Genomic DNA, 21,862 nt, shown 5'->3' with positions numbered 1-21,862 from the left:
CATAAGGGGGGATATGATCTCCATGTATAATACATAAGGGGGGATATGATCACCATGTATAATACATAAGGGGGGATATGATCTCCATGTATAATACATAAGGGGGGATATGATCTCCATGTATAATACATAAGGGGGGATATGATCTCCATGTATAATACATAAGGGGGGATATGATCTCCATGTATAATACATAAGGGGGATATGATCTCCATGTATAATACATAAGGGGGGATATGATCACCATGTATAATACATAAGGGGGGATATGATCTCCATGTATAATACATAAGGGGGGATATGATCTCCATGTATAATACATAAGGGGGGATATGATCTCCATGTATAATACATAAGGGAGGATATGATCTCCATGTATAATACATAAGGGGGATATGATCTCCATGTATAATACATAAGGGGGATATGATCTCCATGTATAATACATAAGGGGGGTTATGATCACCATGTATAATACATAAGGGGGGATATGATCTCCATGTATAATACATAAGGGGGGATATGATCTCCATGTATAAATACATCAGTGGTTCATATAGTGAACTCGGTGTAGAGTTATTCACCCTGAGGTCATCACAGAGGACAAGGGGGAACTCTTTATGTCTGGAGGAAAGAGATTTAATCTCCAATAATGGAAAGGTTTCTTCACAGTAAGAGCTGTGAAAATGTGGAATAGACTCCCTCAAGAGTTGGTTCTGGCCAGCTCAGTGAATTGCTTTAAAAAAGTCCTGGATTCTTTCTTGGATACACAGAATATAACTGGATACTAACATTTATAGGTAAAGTTGATCCAGGGAATAAAAGATTGTCTCTCGGGGGATCAGGAATGAAGTTTTTTCCCCTGCAGGAGCAAATTGGATCATGTTTTGCTGGGTGTTTTGCCTTCCTCTGGATCAACTGTGGTATAGGATTATAACTTTTTTTTTTGTGGTTGAACTGGATGGACTTTTGTCTTTTTTCAACCAGACTAACTATGTAACTTTCTATACTGCTTCTTTATAAATCAAGCACGGTCAACACACAGAGCAGCTTGTTATTGAACTTGGGTCTACTTACATGAATGTCCCCATAATACTATGGTGTTATATTTGCGACAGTTTGCGTACTGGACAAATTTTGCGACGGCACCTGATGAAGGGACATGGTTTGTGTGACCTGTAATACAAAGTCATACAGGTCATTCATGAAAAAAAAGCAAGTAAATGTGAGAAATGCAAATCTTAAGCAGAGGTAGGACAGAGACAACACTGTGCTCCTAGCCGGAGATACGTACAATTCAGGTACAGCTTGCCCGGAAGAAGTTCAGGTAAGAACATAATACAGTTGGGGCTCACCCTGTAGACAGGGGACCTGGTGCCTTCAGGGGTATCTGTAAAGGAGCAGAGAACATGTATAGGTCAGTGCCACGGGGTTCACATGAACAAAAATATAGCTTCATTTCAATTGTTTCAGCCTTTCAGTTGAACTTCAGGCTAGCAGATAATAACACATATATGGGAGCTATTTTAACTGTGCAGGGATTTGCATTTCTTTCTATCCAGTCCTGAGATTTTCACAGCTCTGCCACACATCCCAGCCCTTCTTCTCTGCTACATTTACGTTGCATACAGGCAGGGGCATATTTTCCACGAGGCAAACAAGGCATTTGGCTTGGGTGGCATGTTTTGGGGGGGTGACGCCACCCAGAAGAAGGGACATCAGTGATATGTCACTTACTAGAGCAAACCCCTCACTGATGGATACAGTGAGGATTGGGAGTATCAGGCCTCCCTGGTGACAATGGGGAAAGAACAAAGAGAGGGCGCACAGGCCTAGTGCATTACCATAAAAAATGTTTAATAAAAAATAAAGTAGGTGTTGTACTCACAAACGACAATATAGTCAAGGCACATCATAAAAGAACAGCTGGATCAACACCGCGCTGAGTAACAGTCCGCAATAGGGAGTTTAGATATCCAAAAGGCTGATGCGTTTCGAGGACTCGCCTCTTCCTCAGAGGAAGAGGCAACTGTGCGCCCTCTCTTTGTTCTTTCCCCATTCAGTACATTTGGATTCCCCCGGTCCATTTGAGGGCAGCAAGGTGTGCATGTTCCAGGACATTCTTAATGTGGTTGTAGCCTGCATCGAGTCCATCCCCAAGCGCAGGAGCATTTGTGTTTGCTGGTTCTTTGCTCCCTGGTGACAGTGTCATCCTCCAGGATTATCACCCAGCCCTGGCTCCCCACCACCACACATGGCAGAGAGCTCTGGGAGCACTGATCCTCAAACCACTGCATTCTGGGAGTTGTAGTCCTTCCCCCGCCTCTGACCCACCACCTCCACAGCAGAGAACTACAATCCCAGCAAGCTGTGAGGGGTCGGGGCTCAGCTGCCTCTGCTATCGCAGAGATGGAAGAAGGAAGGGAAATGTTACTGTGAGGTGGATACATTTATTTATTTATTTATTTCAGATACTTATATAGCACCATCAATTTACGCAGCACTTTACATACATATTGTACATTCACATCAGTCCCTAACCCTCAAGGGGTGTACAATCTAAGGTCCCTAACTTACATTCATACATATACATACTAGGGACAATTTAGAAAGGAGCCAATTAACCTACCAGCATGTCTTTGTAGTGTGGGAGGAAACCGGAGTATCCGGAGGAAACCCACGCAGTCACAGGGAGAACATGCAAACTCCAGGCAGGTGGTGCCGGGGTTGGGATACGAACCAGCGACCCTAGTACTGCCAGGCTGACATGCTAACCATTTAGCCACTGTGCTGCCCCAATACATGACTCCCCCCCCGGCTTCTGCCAGGTCTGGTGAGTGATCTCCATCCTACTACTCTGTATATCCTGTATACCAATTTGGGGGGGGGAGCGCTGACAGATACTGACCAGAGACTGCCCGGTGACTGACCCATATCACTGACTGACACCTTTACACTACTCATACCTTTGTATAAAATATGTCCTGAACTCTCATCCACCTCAATGTCACTCTTCTCCAGTAAGTAGAGGATTCCGCGACTGAAAGGAAAATGCAAAATACATTTCTATGTCCCTGAATGAATAGTAAATCCTGCAGATTTGCTACTGTTCCCACCCATGCGATTCAGAGCTTGAGTCTGATTGGTTGCCACAGCCATGTCTGAATTATGATTGGACACATGTCTGCTGATCTTTATTGTGCAGTGTATTCTTTGTGATATACCTACACTATAGTTGCACAGACAGTGACATCATTTAGTCAGAATTCTGGCTTGCCACAAAAAAACAGACACTGGAAGGACAAGGATGGACTGCATGCATAAGAACAGTGGATGGAGAATTCCCAATAAAGGTTAGCTTTCACAAAAATGTTGTATTCTGATAAATATACAGTATGTAATTTGCACATTAAGTGATAATATAGGTTAAAAACAACAGAGCTTTCCAAAAAGAACACGCCTTTACTGTAACTGCTTGAAAAAAGAACGGGGGTGTGTATACTCGCGCACCATGGGGCCAATAGAAAAGATAAATTACCTAAATTTATAATTAGGATTTTTTATCACATAATGGCATTCTTGTTTGGATGATTATCTAAGGATGGAGGTCAAACAAAATCACCAGTATTCAACAAAGGAAAGAAAAAAAAGGTGGTCCAGTATTCTTGATACAATAAACACCAAGATCAAAGAGAAACCAATATGGCATAGCTTCTCACTTGGGGTAAACCCAACAATGAGGGGTGGAAAATTACTCCACCGATCATTTGTAATCCACTGCCCAATGCCGACAAGCCACGCTCAACACTATTAAATGTGTGCGCAAATCTGACATGTTGGTTCCAACCAGCATAAGAAAGTGGACAGGTCGACCCACTACTGGAAGTGGCAAAATCTAGACAATGGTCCCTATCACGAGACTATCTCTGCAGACTATTGCTAGAGGGAAATGGTCTTCCAGCACTATATGCTAGAAGTGTGTATGCCAGATTTTGAATTTCTTTACTACATTGCAGACATTAGTGTTTAGCATTATTTACTGTAACTGAATTACATAGTAACTAAATGTTGCAATACTTGACAGAGAAGTATGGCCAAAACTTTTTTGGCCATATTTCTCTTCTGGGTCATAGGAGTGCACATACTTTTGCTCTCCTGTGACCCAGAGTCAGCCAACAGCGGGCTAAAGTCCACTGTCGGCTGATTTCACAGAGCTGCCCAAAGCTCTGGAAGGGTGTATATATATATATATATATATATATTGAAACAAGGTGAGTGAGCGCAAATCACAAGACAGCAGCTAGCACACAAGGCAATCCTCAACACCAAAAAAACAAAATATACAATATGCAGCGCTAAATAATATACCAACCATCAATGTAAAGATGGATGAGACAGTAATTTATCAGTCAAAATATGAATAGTTCCATGTAGATGAAGATATAAATATATAAATGTTAGAATCCAATCAGGCTTGTGGACAAATCCAGTAAATGATTGCGCTTACCACAAAAACATACAAACAGGGCGTTGTATGTATAAGATGGACATCAGGGCCTGGTCAGCAACTAGGACAGCATCCGGTTACCATATGAGACTTCCAGGAATGGTGGAAACCCTCCACGGTCATCTCCGGTTTTACCAGCAGGTCCAACGAAGTCCTCTCCACGCACTGCTCATCTGGATCGCTCCGCCTTGATAGGGCGTGGGCCATGAATGGATAAGAAGCCTGGGGAATGGATAAGAAGCCCCAGGCTTCTTATCCATTCATGGCCCACGCCCTATCAAGGTGGAGCGATCCAGATGAGCAGTGCGTGGAGAGGACTTCGTTGGACCTGCTGGTAAAACCGGAGATGACCGTCGAGGGTTTCCACCATTCCTGGAAGTCTCATATGGTGACCGGATGCTGTCCTAGTTGCTGACCAGGCCCTGATGTCCATCTTATACATACAACGCCCTGTTTGTATGTTTTTGTGGTAAGCGCAATCATTTACTGGATTTGTCCACAAGCCTGATTGGATTCTATAATTTATATATTTATATCTTCATCTACATGGAACTATTCATATTTTGACTGATAAATTACTGTCTCATCCATCTTTACATTGATGGTTGGTATATTATTTAGCGCTGCATACCATTTGTATATATATATATATATATATATATAAAAAATCATTTATAGTCCAATATATATTAGTAATATTATAATATACTATATATTATATAATATAATTAACATATTATATATTATTATTAAAGCTAACAGGGAAACAGCTAAATACATAGAAAACACTGTACATATATGGGAGTTATTGTATCTATTAAAGGATTAGTATTTCTCTCCATCCAGTCCTGAGATTTGTACAGTCTTGTACCACACCAAAGCCAAGTCTAGCAGGGAGGGGACCTGATTTTTTGTCTGCTAAAATGGAAATAAAATCAAATTTTAAAATGTATTTATTTATTTTAATTGTTTTGATAGCCTATGTGGGGTCTATTTACTAAAGCTTGGGAGTGCAAAATCAGGCTCACTTCTGCATAGAAACCAATTAGCTTCTAACCTCAGCTTGTTCAAATAAGCTTTGGCAATAAAACCTGGAAGCTGATTGGTTTCTATGCAGAAGTGAGTCTGATTTTGCACTCTCCAGCTATAGCATATAAACCCCATTGTGACTGTGTTTTTTCTTTTTTTTCCAAAAATAATTTTATTGGGAAAGTTAAGACAGATCAATCTACATGCAAATATGGATTACAGTCCGAACCAGGGGCAGACTGACCATTTGGAAACTCAGGCACTGCCCGAGGGCCCGGGGTCAGTAGGGGGCCCCATGAGATGCCCCGGTACCTTTTTCATAGGCTTTTTTTGAATTTGGGCAAGGACACAGGGGCCCCATGATCCCCTATTGCCCAGGGGCCCCATGAGTTGTCAGTCCGCCCCTGGTCCGAACATAGCCACAATATGCAGCATCCCGTTTTGCAGATGGGCTATGTGTTTAAATTGTATTACAAATCGAGGTGAGGTATATCTTTATATCAAAGGTGTATAGCAAACCAGCAGATACAAAGAGTATAATAGATAAATCGTTATAGGTTTATTAACTACTGACCTATCTACTTGTAAGCCCTTATGTTGAGGGAATGTGAAGTGCTGGGAAAGAATAGCACATGATGATGTGTGCGTTATGATTTGTGTGCCCATTTCGGGAGCGTGTGATCCACGTGAAATTAGTCACACCTGTATGAGAGATTAAATGCTATATTTTTTGGGGGATATATGAATGATGAAAGCAAACAAAAGTTGTGAGATAAAGAGAAGTCAGAGAGGTGAATAGATAGAAGAGGAGATGTAGAGTGAGATAGTAGGGGAGAATATGAGGTAAAAAAAAAGTGGGGGGGCAGGTGGGGGGGAAGGGGAGAATGGGTAAGGAGTAGAGGGGATGTTAGAATGGGTAGCTGCAGATAAAATAAATCACATTGTTTTGTACGAGCCAGAAAGATAGCCATATCGCTTAGGATTCAATACGTGCGAGAACATTCAATGGGGGTGTTTTTCAACAAATAAAACAGTTAGCCATCCCGCTTCAGAAGTGTTTCGCTCAGTGACAGGTTCTCTCTAACTTTTGGATATTCCTGGGAGATGAAAGGGTAAAGTCACTTATCCTTGTTATACTCACTGGATTGAGGTGTGAGACAGGTGCACTTTATTATCTGCAATGCTAATTTCAGTGAAGCCGTGGAGAGCTGACGTATCTGCCAGGGCCGTTTCCGCCTTCTCATGTGCTGAAACTGTCAATATCCATTTTCCTAAAGACTAAAAACAGTGTACAATATATATATATATATATATATATATATATATATATATATATATACACATACATGCATTAACAGTCTTAGATATTAGTCTTATATAGTCTTACCACTCCATCCCCCACAGCTAATTACCTCTTGTACCACTATTGCCTCCCTCCTAGATTGTAAGCTCCAAGGAGCAGGGTCCTCTAATCCCTCTTGTATTGAACTGTATTGTTACTGTGCTGTCTCCCTCCATAATGGAAAGCGCTGAGCAAACTGTTGGCGCTATATGAGTCCTGTATAATAATAATATACCATAGGAGTACACATAGGACCATTAAATGGAGTTCACAGCTCCACTCAATTACTGTGATGCTTATAAGAGGGTTTCAGACTCCCTGCTTAAAGATTCAGTTACATTACAACAAATAAAACAAAGCAGAAGGAAAGGGACACCACAGAACAACTATTCTCATCCAGAGTTCCTCTAGAGGTTGCCAGGCGTTTCTTATGCTGTGGCTGATGGACCTCCCATCTGATGGTACAGCATAGTCTCAGGTCCAACACTACTTGGCAGAGCTAGTGGCATGACACCAATGATCTTTTTAGCTGTCTGTAAGGGAGGCATTTTGACCACCACTATAAGGAGAGCAGCCTACCTACTGACCACAGATGTAATGGCCATTCTTCTCAAAGACCACCAATGCAATAAGCATTCTTCCCACTGACCACTTATGTAATGGGTATTCTTCCCGCTGACCACCAATATAAGAGAACTCTTCTCTCTGAACACCAATTTAATGGGAATTCTTCTGTCTGAGCATCAATGTAAGAGGCACTCTTCTCACTGAACACCAATGCAATGGGCAGTCTTCCTAATGGACACCAATGTAGGGGAATTCCTCCTACTGACCACCTATATAATGGGATCTCTTCACACTGAACACCAATGTAATGGGCATTCTTCCCACTGACCACCTATGTAGTGGGCATTCTTCGCATTCCACACTAATACAATGGAAATTCTTCCCACTATCAATGTAATGGGCATTCTTCCCACTGATGACAAACGTAAGGGGCATTCTTCCCACTGGATATCAATTTAATGGGCTTTCTTCCCACTGAACACCAATAGGAGGTGTAGACCTTCATAAGTCAGTGTGCCAAAAGACACCATTCTGTGTACATCAGGAACTGTGCAATTGATTCTATTCTGACCACATTCCTTACCATGTCTGCTATTTCTTCATGGACAGCAAGTTAGAACAAAGAATAAATGTGTTTTGAGTAGCACATGCCCTTCAAGAGTGGAAGAACATCATTGGAAGATAGCGAGAGATCAGGAAGACCGTGAATGAGCTTAGCCGCAGAAAATGCATTCTTCCCAAAGATGAAGATCCAGCTCAAAGGTCACCAGTTTGACAACATTGCAGAGATCCAGAGATTTGCCTAGTTTCTTGCAGAATTTCACGTTTGTTCTTTGTTCCAACTTGCTGTCCATGATGAAATAGCAGACGTGGTAACACACGTAGTCAGAATAGCACCACTGACCGTTTTCCTAGTGACACCTGAGAGACCCCATGGGACCTGAAAATGATTTAATTGGTTCCTCTGGGGTAAAAACACCAAGAAAGGCTGCCATAGAAAGAATATTCCAAGTTATGAGTAGCAATATTCAATAACAACTCAAGTCATTTCCATTCCAGAGTTCATTAAGTGAACCTATGTTTTACTTAAGACATATTTGCTAAGTGCCAAATTATGGTTTAACCTGGAGGAACAACAATTGATGGATGCAAAGCAAAAGCCAAAAATAGGTTGCCATGCTGATCCAATGCCTTCAATATTGAGCCAACTCTGAGTCACTGACCTAACACTACTAAGAAATACTTAACTCACTTACATGTGAGAGCTAGCATTTTCAGAAGGAGGACAGGGATGGCAACCTCCATATTTCCCATACAATTGGTTTCCTGTAAGACCTGAGCATGCCTAAAGGTGATAATTTTTTCATAGGCAGATGCTGGTGGACTGAATCAACTCTAGATAAGCTAGACCCCCCCCCCCAACAGTAAGATCTTCCTACCATAATTCTTGACCCTGTTACATTCCCCATAATAAAAAATAAATATACCAGTAGGGAAAGTAGGATGGTACAACATAGTCTCAGGTAGATGTGTAGACATTCCACCAATAATGTCCCAGAGAGATAGATCAAACAGTAGGCATATAACAAAAAAACAACATTTTTGAGTGGACTGACTCTTTGCGAATCCTTAGGGGTCTGTTTTTAAACTTTCACCCAAGATTTATGCATTTTTCTGATAGGATAAAATTAGAAAGATTTGTGAGTCGCTGGTGAAAACATTTATAATTAGACCCCTTATGAAGTCTTTAGCTACCAGTAATGTGCTTCACCAAAACAGCGGAGGCTGCTATTTGCTGTGGTGTTGGTGTTTGTGATAATTTATGTCACTTACTTCTCGGAAGTTAATGGGGACCATTTGCTCCAGTTTATCAGCACAGCTCTCTGCTGTTGAAATATCAGGAATAACAATTAATAGCAAGTATACATATTCAATCATTGTTAAAAATGTCTAAATGTAGTTTTAAAGTTGAGCTAAATGCCTAGAATGAGCTTCTATTATGTGGTCCCTTTTCGATCTGTTAAATACGGTATATCATTGAATCCATGTTGTTATATTTGGTCAATAAGTGTAAACAAAAAACTGTTGATCCTGCCCCTCTTATCAGTTAACATTATTCCCAGTTCTCATCTGTGGATTATAGAACATCTCCCCCTCTCCTCTTCTCCATGACATACAGGGAGATGTTCCATACTTCTCAGAAGAGAACTGGGAGCAATGTTAACTCATAAGAGTGTACTTCCCCCTATGCTATGGAGAAGAGGAGAGAGGGAGTTGTTCTCTAGGTTTCATATGTTTCCTAGGGTGAATACATCGATCCACCATAGATACAATAAGTGAATGTTGCCACTCTAGGACAAAATGTTTGTTGCTGGCAGGGTCACCAATTGGAAATAAACAAAGTATAAAAAAAGGAAATTAAAGCTGGCCATACACAAGTAGAATTTCATTACAAAAAATAAATGTCAAAATTTGTGTTAAATTTTCTCATAGTTAATTGTTTTTGACCAAATATTTCTGTTAGAATGGAATTCTAACAGTCAAGGTGGTTTTCACTGAAAAAAATCCACTCATTCTAAAATCAAATGTTGAAAGCAAACTAAATTTTGAAGTATTGTCAAATAATGTCCATCAAGTGTCTGTTGAGGTTTTTCGTACAAGCATTCGTACCAAAATTTACCAGTGTAAATTACATTATTATACACTTTTGTTCTTGGGTATATGTGTGTATATACAGTATATATATATATATATATATATTTAATGGATCTTTTTGGGCAGTATCACAAATTCCAAAAAGGATGATTCTGCTCTGTCATATAAACCATTCATTGAGGTTCTACCTGCCCAGCATCCCCCCTCCCCCAGTAGCCAATCAGGTAAGACCCAGCCTCCCAATCACTGAACTCATATCTACTATAAATGAGCTCCTAAGGGTTCATGCACATGTTATTGATGTATGAACATCAGAAATTCCTGGAAGAAGAAAGTTCCTGTGTAAAATGAAAAAACGGGCTGTACAGTACATGTGTATACCAGTGGTATCTTGTTTTTGTGTTGTGAGAGAGAGAGAGAGTGAGAGAAGAAGCAGCTGGCCATCCAAGGAACTACAGACAGAGAGATGTGTTCTTCCAGTACTCACTTGCACCTCTCTGGAATGAAAACAGCCAGTTATCCCCAGTGTCGGGAACAAGAGTCAGCCTCTACCTACACCCTCCAGAAGTTTGCAGCCTCTCTCTGATCTCATGGCGGAGCTCAGGCAGTGCCTCACTTGGTCCCATCTTCTACCACCTTCCATGTGAGTCCTTTCCTCTGGGGGTTTTAATTCTGGGGCTGTGGTGTATGCATACATATGTACTTTTGCACATGTATGCGCATAAAGTACTGACGAGCAGTGCAAATTGAATTTTTTGAAAATGATCTATGTGCAATACAAGTTTACACGCATGTGTGTGCAGGCCCTTTTGAAAACAATGAGCTTCATTTAGGTCAGTAAAAAAAGGAAAAAAAAAACTGAATGCCTAAAATGTGGCATTTGTAGGCATCCGAGTGCTAGATCCCTTAGTGTCAGAGGTACAAATATTATGTCCATTCCTGAATAGGCAGCTGCTTGTAATATTCAGAGCCCTTTGACTTGGTGGGAATGTTTACAGCCCTCATTTGGGGGCCCCTAGATGGAAGTCAGAACTGCCTGCTAAGCACCCCCTTTGCATTGCCAATGTGAATGAGCCATAAGGATTCTGCTTGGAGGTACAACTGACCCTTGTGCTTCATGAAGGACAAAGAGCCCATTAATGGCAGACTCTACTGCATGCACATTTATCTCACTTACCGTCATCGTCTTTATCAGTGCCTCCCGGTATAAAGTAATTATATTTTGTTTCAAAGCACAAAGCTTGTGTCTTAAATTTATTAATGGCGGACTGCTTTGCTGTAGGGTTCCTTGCTGCAAGACAGAAAAGGAATGAGCTTTGCCAGAGCTATTATGAAGCACTTGTCACTTTTATTTTGTCTAGTGCTGGTGAACCAACACCATTTGCTGTCCCATTGTGCCTATCAATTGGGTTTGTTGGCAAGACACAGGATAATACACTAAAATATTAAACTTTATGTTAGCAGCATTGCTTTTCGGGAGGTAACTGGATCGACCTAGTCTCTTGCTGAAATCTTTCAACATAAGTGTCAAGTGAAAGTTTGAACTATATTATAATATCCCAGGACATGAAAAGGACAGAATATGTGCCTTCCAACCTGAAACCTGGCCTGCTAGGCCATACCCTCCACCAACCCAAATATTCAAAAAGAACACAAACCAGGTTTGGAGTCAAAATGGCCATAGCAGCCTTTTATTAACCAATAAATTATTTCAATATAAAAATAACATAACTAAAATAGAAACAGAGGAAAAACTTGGTGGTCTTTTGAGGGTAACAAACTCAACTTATCTTTTTGCGGAAAACTTTCTTAAATTTAGGCCCCCAGCCGCAGCCTACCGGCTCGGGGACAATCCTACTTATCCCCAGCTGCAACACACCAGCTCGGAGATAACCCTACTTATCCGCAGTGACCTCTGGTTTACCTATTCCAAGTTAACCCCTTGTTAACAGGAATGTACCGAGGTCCCCATACCACCGATGTGTCCTGAACCATTCTATATCCAGAATTCTTTCCTCCTCCAAAGACCAACTACCGCCAGGCTGCCTTGACAACCCAAGCCCAAGAATGATGGGGAAGGAGGGTGGGAAGCTTCTCCTCTTCTGAAACTTCACTGACTGGACTCCTGTGGATCAGCACTCCCCCCTACCTTCCTGTGACCCCTCTCAGAAACCAGCCCTTCAATCAGGTAAGCACAACTTTAACTTTCCAAACTTCCTTCACTTTCTAACCTTACTAGGTTGTCCCACTATTCACCCCGTCATGTCTGTCTCTACACTTTTTTTTTTTTTTTTTGCACTGGGCCTACCTTTATTGAGGATGCCATATATCAACAACCTTTCTGTAATTTGACTTCATGTTGTTTGCATGCTTTTTGTGAGAGGCGGTGTGCAAGTTTAACCTCCCTAGTGGTCTGATTATGTCCATATTTCTGTGCTGAAAGCGGTACATTTTTTTGCATGGAAATATGTTGTTTTTTATTGTAGGCTGTAATTTTTAGGAATAACTCACTGAAATCTGTCCCAACAAGAGTCTAGTAAACATCCTGGGTAGGATAAAACTTGAAACACAAAATCATAAATTCTAATTTAATAAATAATCATAAAAAATAATAATATAATAATAATACATTTATTTCAATAATATAATTAAACCAAAAACACTGAAATTTGAAATATAGCGCCAAGTTCGCACATCACTGAGCAAAGTCGCAAAATCGTTATCAGTGTCTGATGACGAATTTCTCCACGAATCATTATCACTCAATTCTGCAAGTGGTTCTGATTTACTATCTCTGATCTCTAGCTGGTCTAAAACTGCTTTTGACCTAAAGGGACGCTTTTTGGCCGCCATGGACTTTTCTACGTTTCCAGGCAGAAAGAACAGTCAAAATGCAGGCAGGGTACAGGACAAAGCACTCGGGACAAAATGTATGTGAAATGGTTTGAAACAGTAATGTTTTACTATGTTATTTTAGTTTATTAGAAAATGACATTTTTTTAAATTTTTAAATTTGCCTCCGCTTCCGGCCCCCGTACATCCTGACGCTCGCAGGGACCGGAACACAGAAGCCGGATGCCGGCATCGGCTGGAGGAGATGGCCGGGGACACTGCAGGGGACGCATCACGGTAGCGAAGGACAAGGTAAGCGCTGCAGGGAATCCCTGAGCAACGCCGCATGGTAAGCCCGAGTGTAGCTCGGGGTTAACGCTTTTGGTACTGAAACTTTACCCCGAGTTACACTCGGGAATACCGCTCGGGAGGTTAATGAACAGAGGGTTCAGAGAGTAATCTTGTCTATAACCTGCATACTGTTTTCAAGCAGGAAAACTACATTTTCTGGAAATATAGAAATTCATATCAGCTTGCAAATTGAAATAGAAAGGTATGCTTAGATATTGAATTCTACAAACTATTCTGCAGTATTTAAAGGGGAACTAAACTGTATCTGAGCACCCCAAACAGAAAATGCTATTTAATTCATTTTTAACATTCAAAGCAAATTCACCCATCCGTCCATGTCTCCATGCTTTATTTTGTTGAGAAATCATTTTGAAAAACATTTCTAGTCATGGCCATCTTGAGTAAGGGCAGATGATTCATGTAGCATTTACTTCCTGGAATCCATCTGCTCTTATCTCAGGCATGCAGACAGGAGGGTGTGCTTAGCTGAGAAAGCCCTTCCTCCAGATGAAAGAAAAAAATACCCATGAAGGCTCATGGGATGTATGACATCATTTTGGCCTAGGCTAAAAACCAGGAAGCAACATAAGAGATGTAAAAAAAAGTATAAAACAAATAAATATATACCTTCCTATCTATTTACTAATGCTAGGAGCATCAGGTTTACAAATAGTTCATTTTGATTGAGAGTGTTTAGTTCCGCTTTAAAGTCTAAGTTTAACTAGATTCAAAAACATAAAAATCCTCCATCCTATCCCCTCTCCCTCACCATAATCCTACAGTGTGGGCAGGCCAATACATCTAAAGAGCTATCAGGAGCTCTCATCAAGAGAGCTTGACTATGCCAGATCCACCATTTACCATAGAAACCATACTACAGCTTATATGAATGACACAGGATCTATGAATGGAGGGGGCAGAGCTCTCTAACACAGGGTGTTCTGGTGACATGGGATTCATGGAGCATTAAAGGTTTTCTAAAGAGAAGTTACTGCAGAAGCTGTTTCCTTTCAGAAGATCTCTCTCTAACTGAAATTACTAGTATTCATCTGAACAGAGCATACAAGGGTTATTGTATACATCAGGATGGATAAAAAGTAACTATGTGTAGATCTATTTCTTTTATAATGTTTTATTATTGCTGCAAACCTATAGTAAAGTGATATTAAAGGCTTTGTTTTTTTTAAATAACAAACATGGGATACTTCCAATGGTTTTGCACACAGCAGTCATAAACCTCTTCTTGGGTCTCCCGCCGGCGCTCCTGGACCCTTTCCCCTGCCGAGTGCCCCCAGACAAGCTGCTTGCTATGGGGGCACTAGTGCATGCTCGCTTCATAAGACACAGAGACCAGCTCAGCCCTGCCCCCCCCCCCCCCGCTCTGTCCTCACTGGCTGTGATTCACAGCAGTGGGAGCCAATGGCTCCTGCTACTGTGTCTCAACCAATGAGGAGAGAGCGCCCCAAGAGAGCAGCTGCTCTTGTGCACAGCGCTGGATCAAGTGGGTGCTCAGGCACGTAATATGGGGGGCTGTGAGGGAGCAGCACATGGTCTTTATAATCACTTCAAGTTGCCTATTGCTAGCAGTATGCTGCATATCTCCTGGGGTCAGACACTTCCCCACACTGTGCTCCAATCAGCAACACTTACACTTTATGAGCAGCTTTGTTCTTGAGAGCATTGTACAAGGGGCATGTCAACATGTGAAAAAGGAGCCTACCACTCCACCTGCTGGCTGAATAGTAGACTGCATTCATTCATTAATTCAGATTTTCCTAATTAAAATTAAAATACGTATTGTTTAATCCAGAACATAATACATTTTCTTGAAAGCTGAACTCTGGGTTGGACAAAAAGAAACCCTTGCAGTGAGGCCCCCCTTCCCTTGCAAAGGTTAAATGCTCATTTTGCCTAGGGGGATAGGAATATACTTAATATACTATAATATGAAAAATACTTACTTTATTTCTTTCTCCTGCAGACTTATAACTGCTTCTCCAAAGCTGTTTCTCTTTGCAGCCTGACATCATCACTTACAATGCAGGACCAGCGTTTCTGCATTGAATGTAAGGATGCAGAGGCTCCTTTCACATCCTGGGAGAGTTAGATAGCTATGGAGTGAGGAATGAGATAAGTAAATCAACTTTTTCATCAACCCCCCAAACAAAGAGCATTTAACTCTTGCAGTATGGTGAGGACCCACTTTAAGGGTTATTCTTTCTCCAGCATAGAGTCCAGCTTACTTAGCTCTCTTGGTTCCTGCACTAGGTTAGTGTATATATATATATATATATATATATATATATATATATATATATATATATATAAATAGTCATGTATTTGCCTCCCATCTTTTAGAGTCAAATGCCTCCAATAAGGAACTTTTAGGTAATATAGCACACACTATACACTAAGTCCATTTACAGTCCAAAGCACATACTCACATGCCAAGTACAAGGTTTTCCCCGCTTCTGTCTGGACTCCCAGTAACAGTAAATCTTCCCCAGTCTGGAAGGCCAGGACCTTATATCCATCTAAGACACAATATAGAGTTATCAAAAGTTTTCACTTTTTAAAATATGTGAATATTCAACTATTAAGTATTATTGTGCTACATGTGATAGGATGGGGTGCTGGGCAGCTAGAGGAAGAGCATAAAGTGGACCTGTCTTTTAAATATAGAATTCACAAGAATTAATAGAACACGTCAATGTTTCCAGATCACATTATTATTTTGAGCAGCAGTTGATTGCAATGAATAAAAAAATGCCCCCCTCACATTTTCTTTAAAAAACAATTAGATTTCTAGATCAGCCACTCTCAGCTAAGGTTCAGTGAAGGGTTCTTTAGAATTTGCTAGGGCTACCTTGAGCTGTGGCTGTTTGACCTCCCATTTAATGGTGATTGCATAGATTCAGGGTCAACACCACTTGGCAGCCATCATCATGAAATCAGTGTTCTTTTTAGCTTTTTGTAAGAGTGACATTCTGACCAGCACCGTAAGGGCGGTATTCTTACGACTGATTAGCAATGTAATTGACATTCTTCCCACTGACCACCAATGTAATGGGCAATGGGAATTTTAGAGAGTCTCTTGGCAGAGACCATGATCTTTTTAACTGTCTGCACAGGGGACATTCTGACCACTAGCCACCAATCACGAATTCATTCATTTTAGCAGGGATCTCCAAGCATTGCTGGATGTATAGGGGGCAAAAGGGATAATTGCCAGAGGAGGACCCAGGCTTCCTTTATAAAAATGTAATAATTATAAAATTGGTTTATTAAAAAAATTACCAAAGTGGGGTAGATTTACTAAAGCTGGTTCACTCAAAATCTGGTGCACCTGTGCATGGTAGCCAATCAGCTTCTAACCACAGCTTTAGCAATAAAACCTGGAAACTGATTGGTTTCCATGCAGAAGTGCAGATGAACTAGTTTTAGTAAATAAAGCCCAGTGCATGTGGGTGTCAGGATACGGAACAGTAAGGCCTGACTTCAGAGGCAAATTTGAGATGTTTGTTTTAAAATGACTGTGTCGCATAATTTACTGCCTTTTTTTTGTGAGAGACAGGTGAGTGGGACAAGGGAAACGTTAGAAAAATGTTGGAAAGTGCCAGGCAGCTGCCCTGATCCCATCATGTGGGCAGGGGCCTATTTACCACAAGGCAAACAAGGCACTTGCCTAGGGCGGCATTTTTTAAAGGCGGGCAGCACCTCCCACCAGAAGAAGGAATGAAAGAAGGCACACCATGGAAATCAGGTGGGATCCGAAAGAGGCTTTGGGCTGCTTCATGATGTATGTAGAGCCGGACTCTCATTCCTGGGGATGTCTGGAGCTGTGAAGATGAGCGTCTCTCTATCGCCAGGGGGGAGGTAGTAGAAGACTCTCCCAGGTGGGGGGCAGGGGTATTTTGGTCAATGTCAGGCTCTTTCTGCAGGAGGGGGAGGGGGGGGGGTGTTGGTCAGTGTCCGTGGGGCAGACAATTTTTGTGTTGCCTAGGGCAGCACAAGACCTAAATACACCACTGCATGTGGGAGTGAAGTTAACAACCAGCATCGATTTATCACAGTGAGAAACATGCGAGAGAAGCTCACTCTCCAGCTTGACCCTGATTGGGTCAAGGGGCGAAATTGACACTGTGCTCTCGAATAGGGAAAAACGTTGTTAGAAAGTTTTACCCCAAATTACGAGATCAGTTGAATTTGGGACGGGTGTATCCCTTCTCTCTGCAGACATATGAATGCATTGCGAAAAACGTGGCTCTTTAGGTTAGAATAAATTTATGTTTTTTTCTCAATCTTCAGTCTCAGTCCTTCAGAGGGAAGGTCATAGGCAATCTTTTCCTTCAGAGGGAAGGTCATAGGCAATCTCTTCCTTCAGAGGGAAGGTCATAGGCAATTTCTTACCATCAAATCAACCTATTAAACATTTATCGATCATCGAGTCAGTATAGCTCATTTAATTACACATGGTGTTCAATATTCATAGGATTTTACCCAAAGGTTTTCACGTAAACCTCAGGAACGTCAAGCACCGATTTGGTGTTCATGCTTTTTTTCTAGAACAAATGCGGTTTATCATTAATTTCAGTTCACTTTTTAATTTCTGATATAATTTAATTTCTATGTTGAGGGGCCCCCAATTTGAATTGCCCCAGGTCCCCCAAGGTCTAAATCTGGCACTGTTTCCAAGACCTGAAAATTATTTCATAGATCCCTCTGGAGTAAAAAGGTTGAGAAAAGTTGTTCTATGCTCCATATCACCCTTTGCTGTGCTTTGAATTTTTTTCTGAAAAGGTGAACTAACCCTTTAAAAATCACATATATAGTGTCTCTGTGAAGAGATCCCCTCCTTAAGGAGCTGGATGGAATAAGTGTGACTTTTTTTACATCTGTGTCTGTTCAATTCTCCTTTGCATTTAAAAACTGGAGTTTTCCGGACCCATGTTGGATCTTTGGGCAACCAGATGTAAATGAACTTGCAACCATTTACATGAGAATACCTCAGATCCATCATGTGTAGGTCTGAAAATATTATAAAAGAAGCAGACCTTTTCCTTTTTTTGGGGAGGAGGTTCTGAATGGACTTGAAGGTAATCAGATGTCCAGTCACCCATTGACTAAGATGGAGCTATTGATCGTGTGGACCTGATTGGACCATCAAGGTGAAAGAGCCTTTAATGCACAAAGAACATTTTTATAATAGCTGAAACATGGCGTACAACAGTGACGCAAAGTTTACACAGTAGGCGTACAATAGAGACATTTGACCAGCCATTTATAAAGAAGGTTTTCCATACAGGGAGACACACCACATTATTACTGATGTAGTCCACCCATGCTTTTGTCCATTTACCATCTCAATTATTTATCTTTTGACAAATCCCTAAGATATAGACCTTTTGGATCGGATCTGTACCATAATGCTTGCCAAATTATTGGAAATTTTCTTTTCTGTACCTGGGCCTCCTCTGTTGGTAAACGTCAGCTCTAGTAGGGTGTTGTCAGTTGGCCTGAGAAAGAGAATAGAAGAGAAATTTAGGAAAAAATAAAAGTAGGATCACAGAGATGTTTATATTATAAAATAAAGTATTTTAGTAGTAGAGGGAGTGTGCTGGGCTGAGTCACCCCCTGGTTTTGTATACTGTATACCCTGAATACATTGACAGCGAGATGTTATTGCCTAATTCCTGGCTCTGATCCTTGGATGTGTACGGAGGAGCTCCTGGTACAAAACTTTATTTCACTTAAAGGTCTTTTTGAAATGTTAAATGGTCAAAAATACAGCCAACGCATTCCAGGGGAAAAAAGCCCCCCCCCTTCTTTAAGGCTTAAGCATTTGATGTTAATAGAATCACAACAGAATGCACCTAGGGAAGGGAACTCTTAAGGCCTGATGAAGACTAGCAGTTTTTATATGAATATATAGTGATAAACAGCTTCCAGTCCAGTGGTGGTGCTCCCTGTGTTAAGGTAAACATTGCGCACTAACCAGAAGCGTAATAAGATTACGCGGTGTGGAAATATCATACAGGTCCACTTCACTGGTCTGGGTCCGGACTGGAACTCAAGATGGTTTCTCCTTCAGGTTGGTATAGATAAATAGCCCTCAGTAGGTGTAGGTAGATCCAGTAGGCCAGAGGTCCCCTTTAAGGGATAGGTGGGTGAAGATTCCTGAATTACAGGTGCTCCCCTTTCTGGGTCTGGTGGATGGGTAGCTGGATCACAGCAGGGCTCTGAAAATAATAAAGCTCCTGCAAACACATCGGCCCCACCTCCTCTGAAGGACAACCCATCTTGAGTTCCAGTCCGGACCCAGACCAGTGAAGTGGACCTGTATGATATTTACACACCGTGCAATCTTATTACGCTTCTGGTTAGTGCGCAATTTTTACCTTAATACAGGGAGCACCACCACTGGACTGGAAGATGTTTATCACTATATATTCATATAAAAACTGTCACTGGCTGTTTTCATTATTGGGGACATATTTTATGATATATTATATGATACCACTATTTGATGATTAGCGCTGCACATATATTTTTGTATGCGATTGTGACAAGGTTTTATTTGGTTTCCTTGGATGTTCAGCTGCTTATCTTTTAAGAGTACCAATAAATAAATAATTTGCGCTAGTAAATGTGTATAAAAAGAAATCATCAAATCATAAGTCCAGAAAAAAATATATATATGCCAATACCACAAAAAAAATTTAAAAAACTTTTAAGTGTAAAAAACTTTTGTGCAAAAAAAGTGTCTAAATATGAAAAATTTTCACCAAAAAACCTTGATAATATAATGGCAGATCATCCATAAATATATGCCATGTGCTGAGTAGCCAGGCTCGTTTATGTGATTGCTGTTATGCTGTTGATGCTGGTGTCGGCTGGGACACCTCTTGAGTAAGTGCAATGAGTACCTAATAAAGGAATTGGTTTTTTATAATATTGCACCATGAAGTCTTTCTGTTTCTCTCGAGTGCTTGGTATTTCCCCCCATGGATACGTTTGAAGGTGGTCCTTTATCTATTGGAGAAGTGGATTTTCGATTAACTACAAAGTTTTTCATCCTGTTATTTCGATCGATGAGGATCGATGTGTTGCAGAGTTTCCGTTTCTGAAGATATATTTATGGATGATCTGCCATTATATTATCAATTTTTTGTGGTATTGGCATATATATTTTTTTTTCTGGACTTATGATTTGATGATTTCTTTTTATACACATTTACTAGCGCAAATTATTTATTTATTGGTACACTTTATATATGGTGATTTTTTGCAGCTGGTACACTATTAGTAAGTTATATAATTTTGACCATAGGCGCTATTATTAATTTTTCTTATCTTTTAAGAGTGCTCACTTTTATTGCTATTGTATTCTATAAAAATAATTACACTTATCTATTCTGTGCAAAACCCATATGCCCTCTTCTGGGGTTCTCCACTGCATTCTCAGCTTCTCCTCTTCTCTGTGTGCCACTATAGGAAGCTGCTTTCTATGTTGGCAAATGTGTGGACTTGATCTTGAGTCTAGCTGTTAGTCAAGCTGTTTGCATCTATTGACACAAGGCATGGCTCGGCTCCACCGCCTCTGGATTTGACTGACAGCACCCGGAGCCAATGGCTTCCACTGCTATGTCTCCTGTGAGGAGGAACAGAGTATAGATCTGCTTCAGGGGGAACAGTGCAGGATCAAGAAAGGGCTCAGGTAACTGTTTAAGTTGGGGCCCAGGGGAGCAACTTTTGAAAGTTTTTTTTACTTTAAAGAGGTTGTAAAGGCTCAAGGTTTTTTACCTTCATGCATTATAAAACCTTCTGTGTGCAGCAGCCCCCTCAGCCCCACTTAATACTTAAGCTCCCTAGCGGTATGATTTTTTCAGATTTTTGGTGCTGAAAGCGGTACCATTATTTTGCATGAAAATAAGTAGTTTTTTTTATTGTAGGCTGTAATTTTTAGGAATGACTCACTGAAATCTGTCCGAACAAGAGTCTATTAAACATCCCGGGTATGATAAAATTTGAAACACGAAATCATAAATTATAATTTAATAAATAATCATAAAAAATAATAATATAATAATAATACATTTAATTCAATAATATAATCAAACCGAAAACACTGACATTTGAAATATAGCGCCAAGTTCGCACATTGCTGAGCAAAGTCGCAAAATCGTTTTCAGTGTCTGATGACGAATTTCCCCACGAATCATTATCACTCAATTCTGCAAATGGTTCTGATTTACTATCGCTGTTCTCTAGCTGATCTAAACCCGCTTTTGACCTAAAGGGACACTTTTTGGACGCCATGGACTTTTCTCAGTTTCCAGGCAGAAAGAACAGACAAAACGCAGGCAGGGCACAGGACAAAGCACTAGGGACAATATGTATGTAAAATGGGTTGAAACAGCAATGTTTTACTATGAAAAATGTGTTTTGAAAAAAATTAAATTTTTTAAAATTTTCAAATTTCCTGCCGCCGGTGGCGCCCGTACGTCCCGACGGCACAGGGACCGGAACACAGAAGCCGGATGCCGGCATCGGCCGGAGGAGATGGCCGGGGATGCTGC

The 21,862-nt window shown here is 40.8% G+C and overlaps 1 protein-coding gene across 2 annotated transcripts in view; it reads right to left on the bottom strand.

The window, feature by feature from the left end:
- Positions 1-21,862, bottom strand: part of LOC149439350 (uncharacterized) — a 56,401-nt gene that overhangs the window by 13,029 nt on the left and 21,510 nt on the right. The window contains exons 8-15 of one of the 2 annotated variants that reach the window (XM_089659125.1): positions 18,747-18,799; positions 15,728-15,817; positions 11,278-11,391; positions 9,279-9,328; positions 6,678-6,814; positions 2,967-3,040; positions 1,295-1,390; positions 1,078-1,176 (exon numbers count right to left, since the gene is read on the bottom strand). In XM_089659125.1, the coding sequence (XP_089515251.1) occupies positions 1,078-1,176; positions 1,295-1,390; positions 2,967-3,040; positions 6,678-6,814; positions 9,279-9,328; positions 11,278-11,391; positions 15,728-15,817; positions 18,747-18,799 (713 nt within the window). Of the gene's footprint in view, positions 1-1,077; positions 1,177-1,294; positions 1,391-2,966; positions 3,041-6,677; positions 6,815-9,278; positions 9,332-11,277; positions 11,392-15,727; positions 15,818-18,746; positions 18,800-21,862 lie in introns of both variants that reach the window. The other variant, XM_089659124.1, reaches the window with a different exon arrangement.

The sequence above is a fragment of the Staurois parvus genome, unplaced genomic scaffold (genome assembly GCF_062004578.1).
Source record: "Staurois parvus isolate SC_StPar_1 unplaced genomic scaffold, SC_StPar_1.0 ptg001133l, whole genome shotgun sequence".
Lineage (NCBI taxonomy): Eukaryota > Metazoa > Chordata > Amphibia > Anura > Ranidae > Staurois > Staurois parvus.
Note: the sequence above shows the minus strand (reverse complement) of the source record. Positions and strands in the feature narration are given on the sequence as shown.